At 42.5% G+C, this 18,309-nt stretch overlaps 1 protein-coding gene across 5 annotated transcripts in view; it reads left to right on the forward strand.

Moving 5' to 3' along the window:
- tmcc1a (transmembrane and coiled-coil domain family 1a) overlaps nucleotides 1-18,309 on the forward strand; it is a 41,302-nt gene that overhangs the window by 12,041 nt on the left and 10,952 nt on the right. For 2 of the 5 annotated variants that reach the window (XM_053317584.1, XM_053317585.1), the window contains exons 3-4: nucleotides 337-382; nucleotides 1,550-1,836. In XM_053317584.1, coding sequence (XP_053173559.1) covers nucleotides 1,576-1,836 — 261 coding nt within the window. In that variant the 5' untranslated portion in view covers nucleotides 337-382; nucleotides 1,550-1,575. Of the gene's footprint in view, nucleotides 1-336; nucleotides 383-1,131; nucleotides 1,837-3,809; nucleotides 4,057-16,833; nucleotides 17,288-18,309 lie in introns of those variants that run through there. The other 3 variants (XM_053317583.1, XM_053317588.1, XM_053317586.1) reach the window with 3 other exon arrangements.

Here is an 18,309-nt window from a genome sequence, read left to right on the forward strand (position 1 = left end):
TGTGACACTGTGCTGTTGGTTGTTTCTAGTGCGGAAACCCTTGTCTCTTGTTACCGCCACAGGATAAGGAAGGGATGCCTTTGGGGATACTAAATGAGCTCCTGAAGGCACACAAACACACAAACTAAGCTGTGTCACACAGTGTCGCACATGTTCTGTTCAATATGCCCGGCTTCACAGCTCACAGTGAAAGTGATTATTGATTGCAGGCAGAAAAAGATGTCTGATGTCTTGAGGTTAGTGAGTGCATGGAAAGAAAAATACATTCTAAATCTTAAAAATGATTCTCTGTTTTTCTTTCTTTGGTCTCCCTCCATGTATCCACCTCTCTCTCAGGTAATCCAGAAGACTGAGTCATACTAGGCTGCCAGTTGGGCTGATGGTAGGTTTTTTGTTCTTTTTCCTTCTGATGTGAGTCTGTATCTCTTTCCATCCCTGCCCTCCTCTTCTTCTTTGTATCCTTTTCTTTAAACCACCTGCCTCTTGGGCCTTTCCATCCCCCTCCAGGCATTTTTTTTTTTACTAGCTTGCATGTCCTTGCTTACTTTTTAATTAATTTACGCTTCACTTTGTGATATATCTTGCTAGACTACCTGCATCCACCTTGTTTTTTTTTTTATTACTTGTAATTACTCTTGAAGCATTGGCTCGTTTGAATGATGAATCATTCAGAAGACTGTCCCAGCTGTCACAAATAGCACCTTCAAGCAAAGATAATGTTTTCATCCTTGATTATTTTTAAATTACAGTTGCAAAGTTGATTCTACATATTGGTACATGAATGCTGTCTGCTGACAAACTTTAGAATTCCGGTGTTATTACTGTGCATTCACACGTTCTGCCATTTAAATGTAATTTCAAAATGCAAATGATTACAAATGAAGGTGAAAATGAATTGCATTCTCACTGGATCTAGCCTCTCATAACCCATCTCCTCTCTCTCTGTGCTAGACCAGCATGGCTACTTGTTCCTGAATCAAAGATGCATGCTCCCTTTTTGGACCCATCCCTCTGACCACCACTGAGCCGATCCAACCCTCCATCAGACAGTCCCATCTCCACTTCCACTGTTTTCTACTATACTCCGCTGTATTCTAGTCTCTCCTTCATGCATCAGATAGAGAGTAAAGTCATATCAGGCTGATATTCATGAGAGGTCAACAGAGGCAAATGCAGCAGGGGAACAAGAGTCACAGGGTGCCAGAGGGGGTAGGCCCGAGTTCAGGTCCTGAAGCTAGAGGAGTGGCAGAGGGGTCACAGGGCCCGGGGTTGAAGAGGGCCTTGTCCCAGTCAGAGCACCCCTCCCTCAGTAAGATGAGTCAAAACGCCAGGGAGAGCATGGGGGTTCTCGGCCAGGGACTGAAACAGCTGTTCCAGCAGCAGCGTAAACGCCTCTCCCTCTCTCGCCCCACCATCACCTCCTCATCTTCCTCCTCATCTTCCTCTGTAGTGTCAGCAGGTGGCACCTCACTCTCTGCCTCTGAGGATATGTCAGGGTCATGTTGTCCTGACTCTGACCGCCTCTCTGCTCCTATGGTTCCCTCTGCAGCTGGCCAGGGCTCAGCCGCTGTGGGCATGATGAGGCGTGGGACCAGCCTGCAGAGTCGGCGCAGTAAGGGGTCCGGGTCGGGATCTGGGAGTGGAGACCGCGATCCTCTCCTGAGAGGTAGCCCCCAGGCCCCACACCGCCGCCACACTCACGATCCACAGCACCACACCAGCCGCCCACGCTCCTCTTCTACCACTGACACCACACCAAGCAGCCCCGCCCCTGGATACGCTGGCGGGGATGTGGTGCTGTCGTCAGGGTACCAGTCCACGGAGGAGACAGACAGGGTAAGTGACTGAAACAGTAAATTGTATTATCACTGCACAGGCTCTTCGATTTGTCTCTTTCCTCCTTTTACTGGAGTCAGGCCTTGCTTGTCAGTGAGCTGTCAATCAAAAGCTGAGGTTCATGTTGCTGCTGTGGAAACACTTACTGCTGCACTCTTCACTGCTGTCTGATTGTGCTGATGTTTTTTATGGCCTTTTTATAACGGCATTAATCCAAGCTGATGCCAGTGGCGACAGTATAGCTTTATAATTATGGAAATAAACACATACAGTACACTGATATATTACACAGCAGCCTGTGGTAAAAGCCAATGACTCTTAAAAGTGTTTTTTTCCTATAGTAGGCTGACTGTAAACGATGCAATAAACATGTGTTTATCCTTCCCTTTTTATTCTGCTCCGATAATCATCTATTCAGGGGGTAATTTGTTTGCCAGCCAGTGTGCTATTGTATACAGTGTGCCTCCTTTGTTAAAATCTATCAGCACTTTACAGTCTGATCTTAATCTCAACCTCAAGTCATGCTTTTTAACCACTTTATGTATTCCAGACTACAGTTTTTCTCATCTGCCACTAGAGGTCACTGTCAGATCAGTTAACCTGCTGTGAGCAGCGCTGGGCTTGGTTCATGTGGAGGTTGTGTTTGAATTATGAGCTCATGTGTGGTGGACTGGACCGATTTTTGGGTTGATGAAATCAATTGTATCAAGGACTCCGTATCAGTGTGTCAGAGATAAAGTACATTTTTCCAGTGATGGGAAGCAAGTCTAGACCAGGGGTTGTTGACATCCACGTTAACTGACAGCTTTAATCTGTGAGTTGAACATAATATGGTTCTTCCTCCTCTCTTCATTTGGATAATCAAGCATCCTTCACTTGTCTGTGAGAACGACCTCACCTGGGTTGTCGGAGGAGGGCTGAGAGCCGGGTCTGTGGCTCGCTCTCAGCAGAGATGATAACCTGTCTATCTCAATCCAGCATCACAGCCCCGTCCCCTCACAGCTACACAGCAATGTCATTTAGGTCATCCAAGCAGTCGCTGTGGTAACCCTGAAAAAAGCTGCCGAGAACTACGCCCTTGCTTAGGTTGCCATAGTAACAACATGGTCGACCTTGAAGGTGTGTGACATCCCGCTGTTAACTGAGGTCGAGGATTTCTAGAGTGATACATGTAAAAATAAATCATTGTGTCCTTCATGTTCTTTTTTTCTTGACTTTTCTTTTCTTCTATATTTCTTTCTTTTTCTCAACAATGCCCCTCCTGTGCTCCCCTAGCCTTTTCTTTCTCTTTTCCCCTCTTTGCCTCCCTGTTCCCCTCCCTCTGTCCCTGGAGAGAGTTCGTATAGACAGTCAGCTGGTCCCTCCTCCTTCTGCCCCCCCTCCACCCCCCACCTCACCCTTCGGCTCACTGACAGGAAGCAGGAGGCAACCTTGCCTCGTCCTACATGAGTGAGAGCTGAGCACTGCCTGAGTGTGTGTGTGTGTGTGTATGTGTGTGTGTGTGTGTTTGTGAATGTGGTCTTGTTATCAGTGCTGTTTCAAAAGAGGATGTGGAGGTGGTGTGTATATGTGGCGGTTTTTTGTGTGTGTGTTTCATATTCTCTGTGTGAGCTGTGTGACCTGAAAATCACTCCTTTATTGACAGGGCATGTGGTGCGAGCATCTTGTGTGAGTGACTGTGTCTGTGAGAGGAGGAGACATAGCTCAGGGGGATCACTGTGACTATGAGTAGATCGCAAACACAACTGAGCTGTGTTTATCTCTGCTTGCTCTCCCTCTCCCTTTTTTCATCTCCCTCTTCCTCCTTTTCGCTCTCTCTCTCTCTCTCTCTCTCTCTCTCTCTCTCTCTCTCTCTCTCTCTCTCTCTCTCTCTCTCTCTCTCTCTCTCTCTCTCTCTCTCTCTCTCTCTCTCTCTCTCTCTCTCTCTCTCTCTCTCTCTCTCTCTCTCTCTCTCTCTCTCTCTCTCTCTCACTTGTGTTTGCATAGTAGACGAAGCAGCATGGACTAGAAATGTGTGTGCACATGGTTGTTTGGAGAGGAGGGTAGCGTGTGTGCCTTCAGTATGTGTGTGTGAGTGTGTATGTGCTATGTGAGGCGTTGTGCACTTTGAAGGGATATCAGTTGGAGAGGAGTAGAGCAGGGGGTCCGGCTGTGGGTCCGTCAGTCAGTCAATGAGTCAGGATGGTGCAGCGCTTCAGTCTTCGTAGACAGTACTCCAAGGTAAGCTTAAAACACACAAGCCTGTTTAGTCATTAAAACCACCATCTCTATGCTGCTCCTACATTCATGGCTAAAAAAACACATTTGTCTTTCATTTTTGCTTCCAGCAAAGTCTTTTATCATGTTTAATAATGCTCGTGTGATGCTTTTGCATATCTTTTTCCACCTCTTTGTCTATCTTTCTGTCTCTCCTCCAGCTATTTGGAATTGTTCCAGGTTTGTGTTTTTTTGGCTGCTAAGTCAGTGCTTTTGCTCAGGGCAGCAATCAAAATGGTAAAAATGGATATTTATTCAACTTTTAGGTCGTTCGATCCATACAGTAACTGAGCAGTCTATCTTTGCACTTTATCTCAACTCTTGTTAAACAGTAACTCATGCTACAGTGGTAAGAGCAGCAGTCTATGAGGTCGATTTGAGTCACCAACGGATTTAATTATGGACAAACATTACATTCGATTATTGCTGATTGGGGAGCATTTATGACTCATTTGCAATTACAGGCCAGTTTGCTCTCTAACTGTCCATGAGTTTAAAATATCTATTCCCCGGTGGCAGTGCTGTTAAAGAGGGTAGAGGGGCTGTGTTAAAACTCAGTATTAGGTCTGTAGAGCCTGCTGTTTTGCAGCTGGTGCTCAGCCTGTGGGATTAATTACAATTTGCTGCTGATTAATTGATTGACTACATCATCCCTGTTCATGTTTAGATCTGTATAATGGTGCTAGTGGATGTTTAGACTGTATGCCTGGGAGCATCAAAATGTTCATGCCAAACTCAGACTGGATGACCTGCAGTCAGACTGGTAGTCTGGTCTAGTCTGATCTTTCTCTCTTCTCAGAGGGATGCAGGATTAAAAACAGATGAAGGAAGTGAAGGGCTGGAAGGTACAAAATGTTTAGTGTCAGAATGGAAGATTTGTTTAGGACAGGGGATGGGGAGGAATAGGGGAGTAGGCACTAGTGGGATATTAGCTTCTGAGTTGAGATGAAACAGAAGCCAAGCCTGGAGGCTAGTACTCTCACCATAGGATTTTTGTGTGTGATTGTGAGAGAGACTGAAGCTGTGTTTGTCTTTGGAGAACAACCTCCTCCAGGGCCTGTCTGCAAATGTTCACTAACCTTGTCCCCTCTAAAAGTGGGATGTTGGGGAATATTGGAAGGGTAGGGGGGTTGGGTGGATGACCCTAACTCTTTCCCTCAGGCCATATCTCCACATGCCCACCTGTCTTACTGCTCATCCTTTGTCTTCTATTGTCTTTCACCATACTTTGATTCCCATGTCAGAGATAATATGCTATGTTATCCTGCAGTATCCCGAACCACAACAAAACAAAATGCCTAAAATTTAAACTATTCAGAGGAGCAGCCTCCAAATACTCTAACCAATGTGGTATGTTTTATCAACTTGTATTTTATTTAGTTTGAGCTCAGTATCTTACACATTACCAGTTTTTAGCTGCCCTCGTGTACAGTAAATGATAACTTTTCTTCGGCCACCGAGATAAAAAACAAAGAAAACAAAAAAGAAAACAAATCTCAGGACTGGATTAGTCTGTACACATTTCAGGTATCACTTATTAGAGCTGAAAACTAAGAAAATGTAAGATAGACCCATTTCATTAATCGGCCCATCTGAGGACTCAAAGTCTATAAATTTAGTTATTTCTTTAGTCTAAACATATTTTTGGCTGTAAGAGATTTTCTTTGTACCATCAGATGGAAACCATGTTTTTATAATAAATGGCCACTAATAGGATTTGTAATAAACAGGATTAAATTTTGTATTATCTGACAAGCCCTTACTTATAAGGGATTTGGTCCTCTTTTGTAATGCCACCACTACTGTTCTGTGAGAGAGGAGTAAGGAGAAGTGTCAGTGGGGAGGCGCCAAACATTACCTGGTGCCCCGAGGCTTGTTCCGTCCCTGCTAGTTTAACATCCTCATCACTGCACTCCCATCGTCTCTCACCTCCCCAGGCTACTGACTGTGCGTTGATGAAAGCGTTCGTGCCCTTTGCAGCAGGACACTGCTACTCATCCTGGAACTTGTTTTAGTGACGTCGAGTTATTTGAAAAGCTGCAAAAAACAAACACGGGGTATTGCTCTGTCATATTTACTTACATACAACTAAGGCTGCAGATGCATATGATGACTATCAAGTCTTATCAAAGCACTGCTACAGCATATTGGCCTCTGCTCACAATAAACTCAGAAGCACGCAGCCAAGCTCGTGTATAATCAAACAACTGAGTTTCGATTGACTTTCAGTAGAGAGAGAGAGCGAGAGGGAGAGAGAGAGAGAGAGAGAGAGAACTACCAGCCCGTGGCAAATTGTTTTTTCAGGCAACGTGTGTGTGTGTTGCTGTCAGTGCACCATCGTAACTCTTTAGTTCAAAGTTGTTGACATCAACTCTGAGACCTTATTACAGTGATAGAGCTTGATGAGGAAGTAGTGTTAAGCCACAAATGGGATTGGCAGATGTGTGGCTTGTGGTTGCTACTTTCTGAGAAAACAAAAATTGTTTTTCTAAAATGTGTTACAATCTCTCCTCTCTGCCCTCTAATATTCCCCTTTCTCTTTTTTATTGCCTTTTTATCTGCCCTTTAGTCAATTTCCTTCTCTTTTCTCACTGATCTGTCTTCTTCTATCCCTTCATCTTGGACAAAAAAAAACATAGAGTGCTTTGTGTCTTTTTTTTATGACAAGCGTAAATATGGCCTTGCCTGCTTTTCTCCTATGGGCATCTTAATGGTGTGTTTGTTTGGTAGTCATGTGTATGCTATAACATGTGTGGTGTGTATGTGTGGCAGGGTGACAGCCATTGATCAGCAAAGCAAACAGAAGCATTGATTGTGAATTAAACACAATGGTTCTCCTGTTCTTGCCCTTTATCCTGGTCTGCCATATTGTCTGTGTGTGTGTGTGTGTGTGTGTGTGTGTGTGTGTGTGTGTGTGTGTGTGTGTGTGTGTGTGTGTATGTGTATGTGTATGTATGGGTGTGTGTGTTGGTCTTCAAATAGGTGTCATATTAAAGGAGAAACAAAAAATGTAAGGTGTTGGGTCACAAGCCTCCTGGACAACTTAAGTGCTCAGCATAGTTGATCAAAGTCACTTCAACTATACTGAACATCATTCCTCCAAGATTGTGTTGGAGAGTACTGTTAAAATGCCTTTAGTTACCACGGTTTAAAAATTGGAAATTGGTGGACATGTAGAAAACCAACAAACACAAAGCATCATACACATTTCTTGAATATGCAATTATGAATTAAAGAGATAACTTAAACTAGAGGCAATGAGAAAAGAAAAGGAGACAAAGCAATCAAGTGAGTCTACACATAATTTATCCGACTTATTAGACTCGTTATAGTTAATTACGGTCACTCGCAACTGATTTCATAACCACCATTTTGACCATTTGAAAGATTTCACCATGCACCAACGTAGCAGGCATTAACACGTCTATCCAATGTATCTCATATGTACTCAGCTGTGTTGAGATTTTGTGTCTTTGAAGGCCATCAGTATATGATTCACAAAATTTAAATACTCCACAAACTATCTACTGACCTCCTACACAGCCTGTTATTCCCTCCACCGTCCTCAAAGCTTCGGCTGTCTTTTCTTCTTCTCTTTCTGTATATTTACACCCTTTACCTCCTCAAGCTTTATCCTTCTTCATGTCTTTGAGACTGTCTTTCTTCAGCTCTCATCTCTCTCCCTCTCATCTGTGTCCAATGCTCAGACAGTGGAGCCGGTTGCCCATCTCCATGGTAACAGGGTGATGTTCAAAGAGGGCCGGAGTGGCTTTACCCAGCTGAATGCTCACAGGTTCATTGTCTGATCAGCCTGCCTGGTGGAATAACGGCTAAAATTAGGCACCTACACAGATTTCCATGTACATCGACTTTGTGTTACTGTTTGTTGTAAACCTTGTAATTAAGCTTTCTTTTTTGTCATGTACTTAAAATGCTAGAGCTGTACAATAAACATGGGTTAGGGTTAGGGTTAGGGTTGGAATGGCACCCTATCGCTTAGATCTTAGTGCTGGGGAGACACCGACGTTTCCTGTTGCTGTTCTGACGCATATCTGAATTAAGTTCTTTGAATGATGTGTAAAGAGAGTTGTGAACTGTTTGGAGGTGTCAGTAAAGAAAAGTTTGAGTTTGACAGTCAACTAACCTTAGTTGGACTCCTGTATTCCACTTCAAAGAGAAAGAACAATTAAAGTGAGGAGAAGGGACTGTTAATGATCTGTTGTATTGTGTAAGATCTGGAGAGTTTTCCTTGAATTCGAAGCTCGTCTTTTGTGTGTGGGTGTGCATGTGTGTGCACCATGAGCGTGTGTGTCTTTATGTGTGTGCTTGAAATCTCCACCCAAATGTTTGTGTTCCCTTTGAAGCATACACCCAGCCTGTTTAATTAGGCTGTTGAATATTCATATGTGATAATACATATAGGCCAACGCCCTTATCCGGTACTGGTTGTTATTAGCATTCACAACCTTGGGGACACATTAAGCTACTCCACACAACACTTCGTTGTTGATGCACAACAATCAGGTTTGTGTGTGAAACCAGCAAGGCGGATGTGATGATGTGAAAGGAAGAGAATGGCTCAGGAAAAAAAAAGAGATTGAGCAGAGGAATGTTTAAACGATAACTGTATGTGTATCTGTGTGTGTGTGTGTAAGGGGTTTACTGAGCAGCAGGATGGACGTCATGGGGAAGGAGAGAGGGAGAGATGAAACTGCAAGGTTGAAGCTGTGTTCTCCTTTCAGACAGTTTTATAGGTTTCTAATCTGGGTCTGAACGAGGAAGGAGTCTGCTGCTGCTGCTCTGCTTGCTTCTCTGCTGCTATTAATAGACAGATTTCTGAACCAGTGCTGGTTCAAGTTCACATTTCAAGGACATTTAAATGTATTAAAATATATCAAGCCAAAAAGTCATGGGCTTCAGTCATCTAGACTAATATTCCACCCCTTGTGAAATTGATTTTACACATATTTTCCTCTCTGCAGATGAAAGGCAGTCCTGTTTATCCTGGAACAATACAAGCTGATTGATTGTTTTAATGGGATATAACTCATTTTTAACTGCCTGTTATAATAATGTTTGTAGGCAGCATTTGTAATCTGAATTAATGTTTTAAAGTGTATTGTCTATGCATGAGGTCATGTGCATTTAAGTGTATATGTCAGCAGTGAGTCAATATGGGTCATCCTTTGTGTATTTATTTTTGTCCCGCAGCTGGTCCTTCCTCTTATGGCTGGTGCGTATGTGTGAGTGGGAGAGAGACCACAGTAGTTTGGGCATGCACGTGTATGTATGCTGTTTTTGCAGCCGTTGCAGTATTGCCACATACTTGGTCAGTCAGTGAGGATGTTGTGGTCAACCTTGACCCACATGTCTGTTCCTTGGACACAGTCCCCTCGTTTGATTCATTCCTTGCTGTCTTGAATCCACATTGCTCTGTAAGACTGAGCTGGCTATCAATATTAGGTCTCCAAATTACTTCCTTGACCTGCTTTGTCAATATACACAGCTGTGCACCTTTTCTCAAATATTTTCATCTCCTTGCTCAGTGAGTTAGCAGGGGTTGTTTTCATTGTTCATTGTTTTTTTTCCATCATACTTTTTTTTATTGTTTCCTTTTAAAGCAGTGACAAATCAAATGATAATTACCAGCACTGTGTACATCTGATATCATAATGAAAGTTACATAAAAATATTATGAAAGAGATATTCGGAAATTGTTCATTCTGAGAGAGAGAGAGGGAGAGGGACTGGAGGAGACAGGCAGACAGACTCAGAGAGGGCATGTTCTGCATCCCTGCCACTCCCTGCTCAGTCCATATCGTTTGAGTGACTGATGAATTATGGATGAGCCTATAGATCGCTGAGCTCAGCTCTGCTCCACTGACCCACTTAGAACACTAGCACACAAGATTCAAATCTGATCACAACCTCCTGGGAAATATTGTCATATTTTCTCTCCACTAATAACCGGAACGATTCCTCTCATACTTATGTGTGTCAGCCAGTAGGAATCCTAGGAATCCTTCACTGATTCCACCTATCAGAAATTCTCCTCTTCCCACTGTGAAAGATAACCTCCAGACCACTGAAACAACATTACAGCACACAAATTATGCAGATGTTTGAAAATGTCCCATCGGAAATTAAATAGCATCACAAATAGGCTTAAAAGCGACATATACACACATCTCTCATTGTATGACATTATCTAGCCTTAACTATCACTTTTTTAATCACTTCTCATAATCTCCTTTCTTGATATGTGATATAATCATAAGGGTTACAACACTGGCCGCCCTCACTTCTCATTTCTTCTGTTCATCTCTTTGACATATCCTCCCTTCCACCGTGTTCTCGGTTTCAGCCAACGAGGCACCTGTGCTCCCCCCTGTGAGTTCCACATCAGGTCTGAATAAAGTTACATAAGGGGCTGCATGTCTGTCAGTGAGAGGAGTGATTGTAGAGGAATATGATAAAAAAGAATAGAGGTATCGACAGGAAACTTGTCAGGAAATGGTTGCAGAGCTGTAGCAGTCAATTATCCGTATAGCAGATGACAGACTGTGCTGTATCTATCTCTGTGCTCTAGCCCCCCCTAGTGGATTAAGACTGTAGTTAGTTATACTATTCTAGTAGACTTGAAGATTTGTTGCTATCTTGTTTCCTGTTTCCTTGTTTTAATGTTGTGATCATTCAGATTCAAAGCAGTAGTTCATCAAGTCTTGTACAGGTTTATGAATATGGATGTTATAATGTAATGTTGACGTGTTTACCTTTTGTATTCAATATGACGGTCAATATAGTGGAGCAGACATGGAGCCTTTTCGCACAGCATGTACACAGGCAGTAGAAGCACAGGTGTTGCTAATGTAAGTAATTATGGCTCCAGTCCAATTATGTGTGAAAGTTCTAGCACCCTGGTTTTGGATGCTGACTTTGACCATCATTAAGGTTATTAACTATACCTGTGTTTTTCCTACTGTGACAGAGTCTAAATGTATGCTGTCAAAAAGGCCAGAGTGAACTCTAACACTTAACCTTTTTATTTCCTGGGCCACCAGTTTAAAAATGAAATGGAAGTTACAGTATAATTGTGAGCACAGTTTTGGAGCCTCAGCGCACAAGATAGCCGCCATTATTTTGTTAGATAATCTGAACGGGCAGGGAAAGAATGCCCTCTAAGATTTTCATTAGATAATAGCTGTCGAGCGCTGATGAAAACTTCCTATTAGCCAAATGTCATTCCTCATTATCTGTCCTCTTGTTATGAAAGGTACTGCTTCCTACTGGCCTAATTCACACAGTGGTGTCTAGAAAAATCATTCCTAACTGTATCCAGGCCTCAATAAGTCTGTTTTTACAGTGGGCAGGGAGGTCAACGCAGTGTCATAGTACACTCTATAGTATTTGGGTAGAGAGAACAAGAAAACTGAGAAGGGGTCAGACCAAATAATCATGGCCAAAAAGCTAGAACTGATTGTTTTAGATCCCTCATCTTCCTGCTTATGAATAGGCTGGCAGTGTGTTTGGACCAGCATGCTGCCCCATGGTATACTGGGTATTGTGCAACATCCAGACAAACTCTGCATTTTGGGCTAGTGCCCTTTCTGTCTCTATGTTGCATAACCAGGATGGGTTGAGTATAAACAGATGCGGAGCCAACACCAACGACCTCCAGTGGACAAACATTGTCTGTCCCCACACACTGACTCTGTTTTATTTGGCGTACATAATCTGTTTTAATTTACATTCTCATTCTGTTTCATACATACACACACACTCTGCTTCACTGGGCATACACACTTTGTCTCCATCAATTCCTCCACAGTGCTTCTTATACATATAATGGGAAATGCAAAATGATGGCAGCTATAGCCAAGAGTTTTAAAAAATCTGCCGATGATGAATTGGCTGATATCTTTTTTTTTTACATAAGCAGATGACAAACAAAAGATCACTTAAAAATGTTTAATGTCAACATTTCAAATATACTGTACCTTAGCAAACACATGCACATGTACACAATATTTTTTCTTGAAAGACTTGCTGCTCTTTAAGTTGTTCAGATGTCATTCTTTCATGTCTTGATATCCGAAAACTCAAAAGTAAGTAAGTGAGGAAATTGGGATTTAGTTTGGTGATTTAGGTGAACTCTAAGCTTGAAATGCATTGCCATACAGATTAGCTTCAGATCCAAGCCTTTTAGCCATTTCGTGTCCATATTTGTGCACATATCGAGCATATTAAATTCTCTCACTTTTCTTATTCCACGGCTCCCCTCCTTTTTTTCCTGAGTAAACATACAGTGAGTGTACCCAGATGCTACTAATGACACCAACATGCTTAAACAGAGGCCTGATGTTATTCACTGTTATCAGTTTCCAGACAGGGAACTAAGAAACATGAGACTGAGAACACTAAATTGTTTGGATTGCTGTTATTGTTGTTTGTTTGTTTTCCTTCCTGCATGGCTGTTGTACATGCCAGTATTGGAGTTGGCTACTAAGATTTGTCACGCCCTCTGACCTCGCCAGTCATAATGGCCCCTGTGTATAAAGTGCCCAGTGGTTTATGTAACTGCTAATAGGGCCATTGATTATCCAGCAGCTTAGACCAGGGAGGACTGGACAGCCAGGTTTGGACAGGGGGCTTCTTTTTATGGGGAAGGTATTGTTTAGAAAGGCCTGAGCCCCAAGTCACGGTTGTCTTCTCTCAAGCTTGAATTACCCCCAGTCTGTGCAGACAAAGCCCTCGCTCTTCTGCCTTTACGTAATCTCGCACACCCCTAAACCATGAAACAGCACACCCCCTCACAGTTTACAGTCACATGGAGGGCACTATGGGACTGTTACTGTAAAACAGTGGGGAGGTTAGTTAAATATGTGTATATTCTCACTCATCTTCATTTTGTAAAATTGCTTTCATGGAAATTGCTTTCATTCGTAGTAGCTGGATTTCATCTTTATAAGGGATCAATAGTATGTTTGTGTATTTTATATAAATTACCACTTACCACTACACTATATTTGACCACAAAGTTTGTTAAATAGTAAATAGTTTCACTTCTAATTTGGTTTTATGTTTTACTCTGACTCTGTATGTGTGCCAGTTACATCAGAGCCAGTCTCTTCGATGTGTCTTCTGGATTCTCTCAGACCTTTTTGGCTATGTGGACCGGCTGTGGCTCAGAGGTAGAGCGGATCCACTAATCTGAAGATTGGAGGTTCGATCCTCCTGTATGTGTGTGTGTGTGTGTGTCTGAGAATGAGCATTATAAGGTCCTCCGGCTATGCAGGTTGGCACCTTGCATGGCGTCAGTGTATGAATATGTGTGTGAATGGGTGAATGTTGGCATCTATTGTAAAGCGCTTTGAGTGGTCGGAAGGTTGGAAAGACGCTATATAAATGCGGTCCATTTACCATCTGCATTGCACTCGCCTGGCCTCAGTTCAGCACCAAGCTCTGTCCTCAGAATGACAATGAGTATTATGTTTTATGGGAGTCCTGCTGTCTCTGTGCACTGGCTGAGGAAGCATCTCCACACAAGTTGTTCTCTATGCCTTTGCATGTGAGCTCATGGACCAGAGCATTGTCCATTCAAAATGTACAGCAGCTCTGTTGTTAAGTCAGAAAACCAGAAAAGTCATTTGAAGCCATACCTTTATGTAAAACATGAGATTTTTGATACATTTCACTCTGAGTAGTTTAATACAAAATGTTGGTTGGTTGGCTGAATAGTTCTCTAAAGCCATTTATCATAATATTCTTTATTTTTTGTTGAAGCCTATATAGTTTGTCATTTATGTTGTGTAGAAAACTTTTTATTAGCCTTAATGTTAGCGCATAACATGTTTTTAATGCAATATTGTGTCACTGGCGCATTAGATTTTTTGATGAATATCATTCTGTGTTCTTGTTAATTGCAGCAGAAAGATCATGATATAGATCGTATGATTACTATCGTAGCCTTAAGGGTGACTGCCGGTTGTGTCATATAATGAGATAAGCATGCCTGCTCTGGATTGGCTGTATACATCGCCAGTTCAGCGGGTCATGTCCTCTTAACAAATGCATGAAATGCATGTGTATGTAAGTGAGTAATATGGACAAAGATCTTATTATGTGATGTGTCAAACACATTGAAGGAGACTTAAACTGAAATTACAACTGCTTTTTACTGACCTTGTTTTCACAAATATTCTTGATAATCTTACACACTCACACATAGATTGATGTGTCTCTGTGATATTGTCACCATTCAACTCTGTATCAGTGAAGAATAGAACAATAAAACACTTTTAATGAATGATATGATTGGGCAGTCAGTAACAAGATGTGTAATTACCCAAAATCCTGACAAATTGGACCACTGTGAAGCTGAATATTTAATATTTAATACTAATTCATTTTATTTAATTATAGTGTCCCATTAGGCCTAATATTCCAAAGTGTATTGCAATGATTTCTCATCCTTCCTAGACTTCTATTACCATCCTAGCTAACATGTAGCTATCAATCATTTCTGTCAAGAATGACAAGCCACAGCTGTTTTTTCTATCTCCTAATTTTGACCAGCTAATTTAGCACTACTATGGTAAAGCTGCCCTTGAGGCTTACATCTCCCTTTTTCTATTTCTTTTTATGCATCAGTCACCTGTCAGGACACGAGTATACACCCCTCTGAAAATTAGTCATTACGGAGCCACGCTGCTATTTGGGGTATGTTATTAAGGCGTGCTTCCAGATAGTGTGTAAAGTCCTGAGTCACTCTGAAGGATTGAGTATTCCTGGACTGACGGAGGCTGCTGGGGGCCCAGATGGCTGACATAGGAGACTTGGACCTCAGGCTGGAATGACACTAAGAGCAGAGCAAGGAATGTATGTAATGCATTCATCTCTGAAGGAAAGCTCTTAGTCAGTAAATCTGGTATGGGAATCCCCTAACTGACTAATGATTGACGGTTAAGTCATCAGTAAAAAGAAGATCTTATGATGTGGGTGCTCAAAAGGCTGAAAAAAAGAAGAATGAAGACTGTTTTCAGTGAAGGGAGAAAAAAAAGGCAATATGCAGCTTCAGAATAACTGATGCTCTTTTTTTGTAATGTTAGGAATGGGATCAGCCATAGGACCACTGATGTTGCTATGTGCCCCCTTTCTTTCAACACTGGGGTCAAAACTACACATCACACACTTGCACTACACTCACACACACCACAAGTTGGGTTTGCTCTTACATAAGCAGCCTTTTCCCTAAATCCTACCCTCTCTCTCTCTCCTGGTCCCCTAACTCCTCCTGCTCTCTCATTAAAGCCTGCATTCATGCTCTCCTCTCCCCCTCCCTCCTCTCAGCTTCTGCACAGAAGTCTTTAGCAGCCCTTGTCCTGCCTTACCCCCTACGCTCCCTGCTTTGCTTTTTCTCCCTAATTGGTCTGTACACTTTTGGAAGCGTGGCCTCACAAACACCAAGATTTTGTTATTAAAACCAATGAGGCCGAACTCATGAAATGGCGCTTGTGATAGCATTTGAATATGAATTTGCATGTGTTTAAACACAGCATGAGAGTAACCGTTGAATTTTGATAGTGACCTCACGTCGAAAATGAAAACAGCTAAAGGGTTGTAGCTGAAGTGGATAGTTTCATTTTTTAAGTTACATTTAACTGATGAACTGTTACATCATTTAGCACTCACAAGCGTGATAACCATGCTGGTGCTGTGGAATCGCAGAGTAGAATATTACCAAAGCAATGTCAAAGCACTTTTTTTTCATAAGTAACAGTGACGATGTTAGACTGTAGGCTGTTCTCATGTGTACACAGATGCAAAGTTTTGAATAGCAGCTTTGTAATCATCATATGACTGTGTAATCTGTGTAATCTGGGTTTTCTCTTGGGTGCAGGTTTTTTTTCCCCCCACCTTCAAATAAAATTGTCCACTTCTTTGCATCTGCGTATTTCCTGTTATACAACCTATGTGTGAAAAACACTCAAGACATTTCTGAACGCCACCTTAAGAACAGTTCAAGCATTCAAGATGTGTTATTGGTCAGGAGGAATACTTGGTCCGACCCTGTTTGTTAGCAGGCTCCAGTAGGTGATTCATTATAACATGATCACACAGGAAGCTGATTGGCTGTGACAATCAAACTGTGTTATAATTGAAGGGGGGGAGTGGAAGATTTTTTTTCTCCTTTTCTTTCTGCCTCAGCTCGCAACTGTTTTTGGGGCTAAGCTGGCCTAGAAACTCCAACAGAAGAAAAGCCCCCCTCCTCGCCTCATGAAGCTTTCTCACAACCCCTCTCTCCTTTGCTCCCTCTCTTGCTCCGTCTCCCTCTCAGTGACAGCTCCTGGTGGGCTCTTTTTTTTCCCCTGTCTGCTCCCTCGCTCCCCTCACATCCGTCCTCTGGGTCTCTGCCTCTCTTCTCTCCCTCTGAGGATTTTATGCCCGACGAACTCTTTGAACACTTAACTTCACAGTAAACTCTTCCTTCTTTTAACCCTGCCTTCGTCCAGCCCGGGAAGTTTTCATCCGATTAACTGCCTTGGCTATGCCACCCCAATTCCACATCAGACTGACCCTTTCCTCCAGAGGAGTCCTTGTTCTCCCACTAATGCAAGCTGTCTGTGGGAGTCGTGCTCGGTGAAGCGCGTGTGTGTGTGTGTGTGTGTGTGTGTGTGTGTGTGTGTGTGTGTGTGTGTGTGTGTGTGTGTGTGTGTGTGTGTGTGTGTGTGTGTGTGTGTCCATAGGTTCTCTGTTGGATGCTGTGTACTGCAGAGCGTGTGTTAGCACTGAAGCGTGGTCATGGGCTTTGAGGAGCGGCTGCTCTGTGAACCGGCAGCACAACGCTCCCTAGACTCTGCGACTATCAATAGTTATGGTTCTTTGCTGGCAGGACTGAGCACTCTATGGATTCTGGATATTCAATCAAACCACCACTAATTCCTAAGAGTCACTACTTTCTTGTTGTCAAGTGGACGCTTTGTCCAGTGGACTTTGTGTCAAGTGGACTTTGTTTGGGAGAAATGTCCTGAGTGATGAGTGGTCTCAGAGAGCCACACTCTTTCCTTCTCCCTCGGCTGTGGTCACCTCCCAGGGTACACACAAACCGAGCGACTGACCAAACAGAACCGTGCACATGCGTCTCCCCACCATGGAGGTCATCCTCAACCTGGTAACTGCTGACACCCCCACTACTGTGAGTCTCTGTTTGTATACAGTTTATGTTTGTTCATCACAATCATTTTACAACATTTATGTTTTGAGCTTTTGACACATTTTAATCACTTCCTCAGTGATTCGCCCTCTGTCATGAATCCTGTACGTCCAGTTCAGTTACTCACCTGTGGAATTGGGTGTGTTACGTCCTGTGTTTCCTGCATGACTGCACTGTGTCGAAACCATATAAGGTGTTTCAAAATTGTAGAAACCACAAAATCTGGTACAAGAACATTCAGTTTGACTTGAAATCTTTGGTATTGAAAGTCTTTTGTTATGATAGTGGCTTAGATAGCTAGAGGCCTAGAAAATCTCAGTGTTTCTTTTTCTTTTTCTTCCCAGACATACACTCTCAGCTGCTGTTTTTTAATTGTTTCTATTATTATTTTGTATGTGAAGACAAGGGCTTTTCTCACACTCCTAATTCTTTAGCAAATGCACTGGCAGGCATTGGCCAGTGTATGTGTGTATGTGTTTGCATGATTAGTCGTGCAACTTTGTGTTGTATGCCAGTTCATGAGTGCATGTGTTGAGTAAACTACCCCTTGCGCAGCATCACACAGAGTTATGTAATTTTCCATATCTAGTGAATGAGGTTCATTGTTGCCACATTGGATCCCCTTAAGGAAAAGAGAAAGCGGATTTCCATTAAAAATGTTGCTTTTGTGTCAATTACAGCACTGCTTTATTTGGCATGCCTGGATGGGAACTGGAACCATGTGGAAATGAGAGGGGGGGCTATTGCAGAAAAAAAATGTAGGGTTAGATAGATTTAACACATACACTGATTAAAATAGCTAACTTAATAATAATAAACTAAGTGCGGCTACACTCTCCATGGACCCATACACACTTCGCTACATGCTCACTTCATATCTATTTCGACCAGCGAACCACACAAGTTATCAGCCGCAAACGGATGCACTTTTTTATCAGTTTAATAAAAGCGCTGTTATTTTGTTTCTATGACAATCACCTTACCTGCCACCATCACCTCAGACT

Source organism: Scomber japonicus, chromosome 4 (assembly GCF_027409825.1).
Source record: "Scomber japonicus isolate fScoJap1 chromosome 4, fScoJap1.pri, whole genome shotgun sequence".
NCBI lineage: Eukaryota > Metazoa > Chordata > Actinopteri > Scombriformes > Scombridae > Scomber > Scomber japonicus.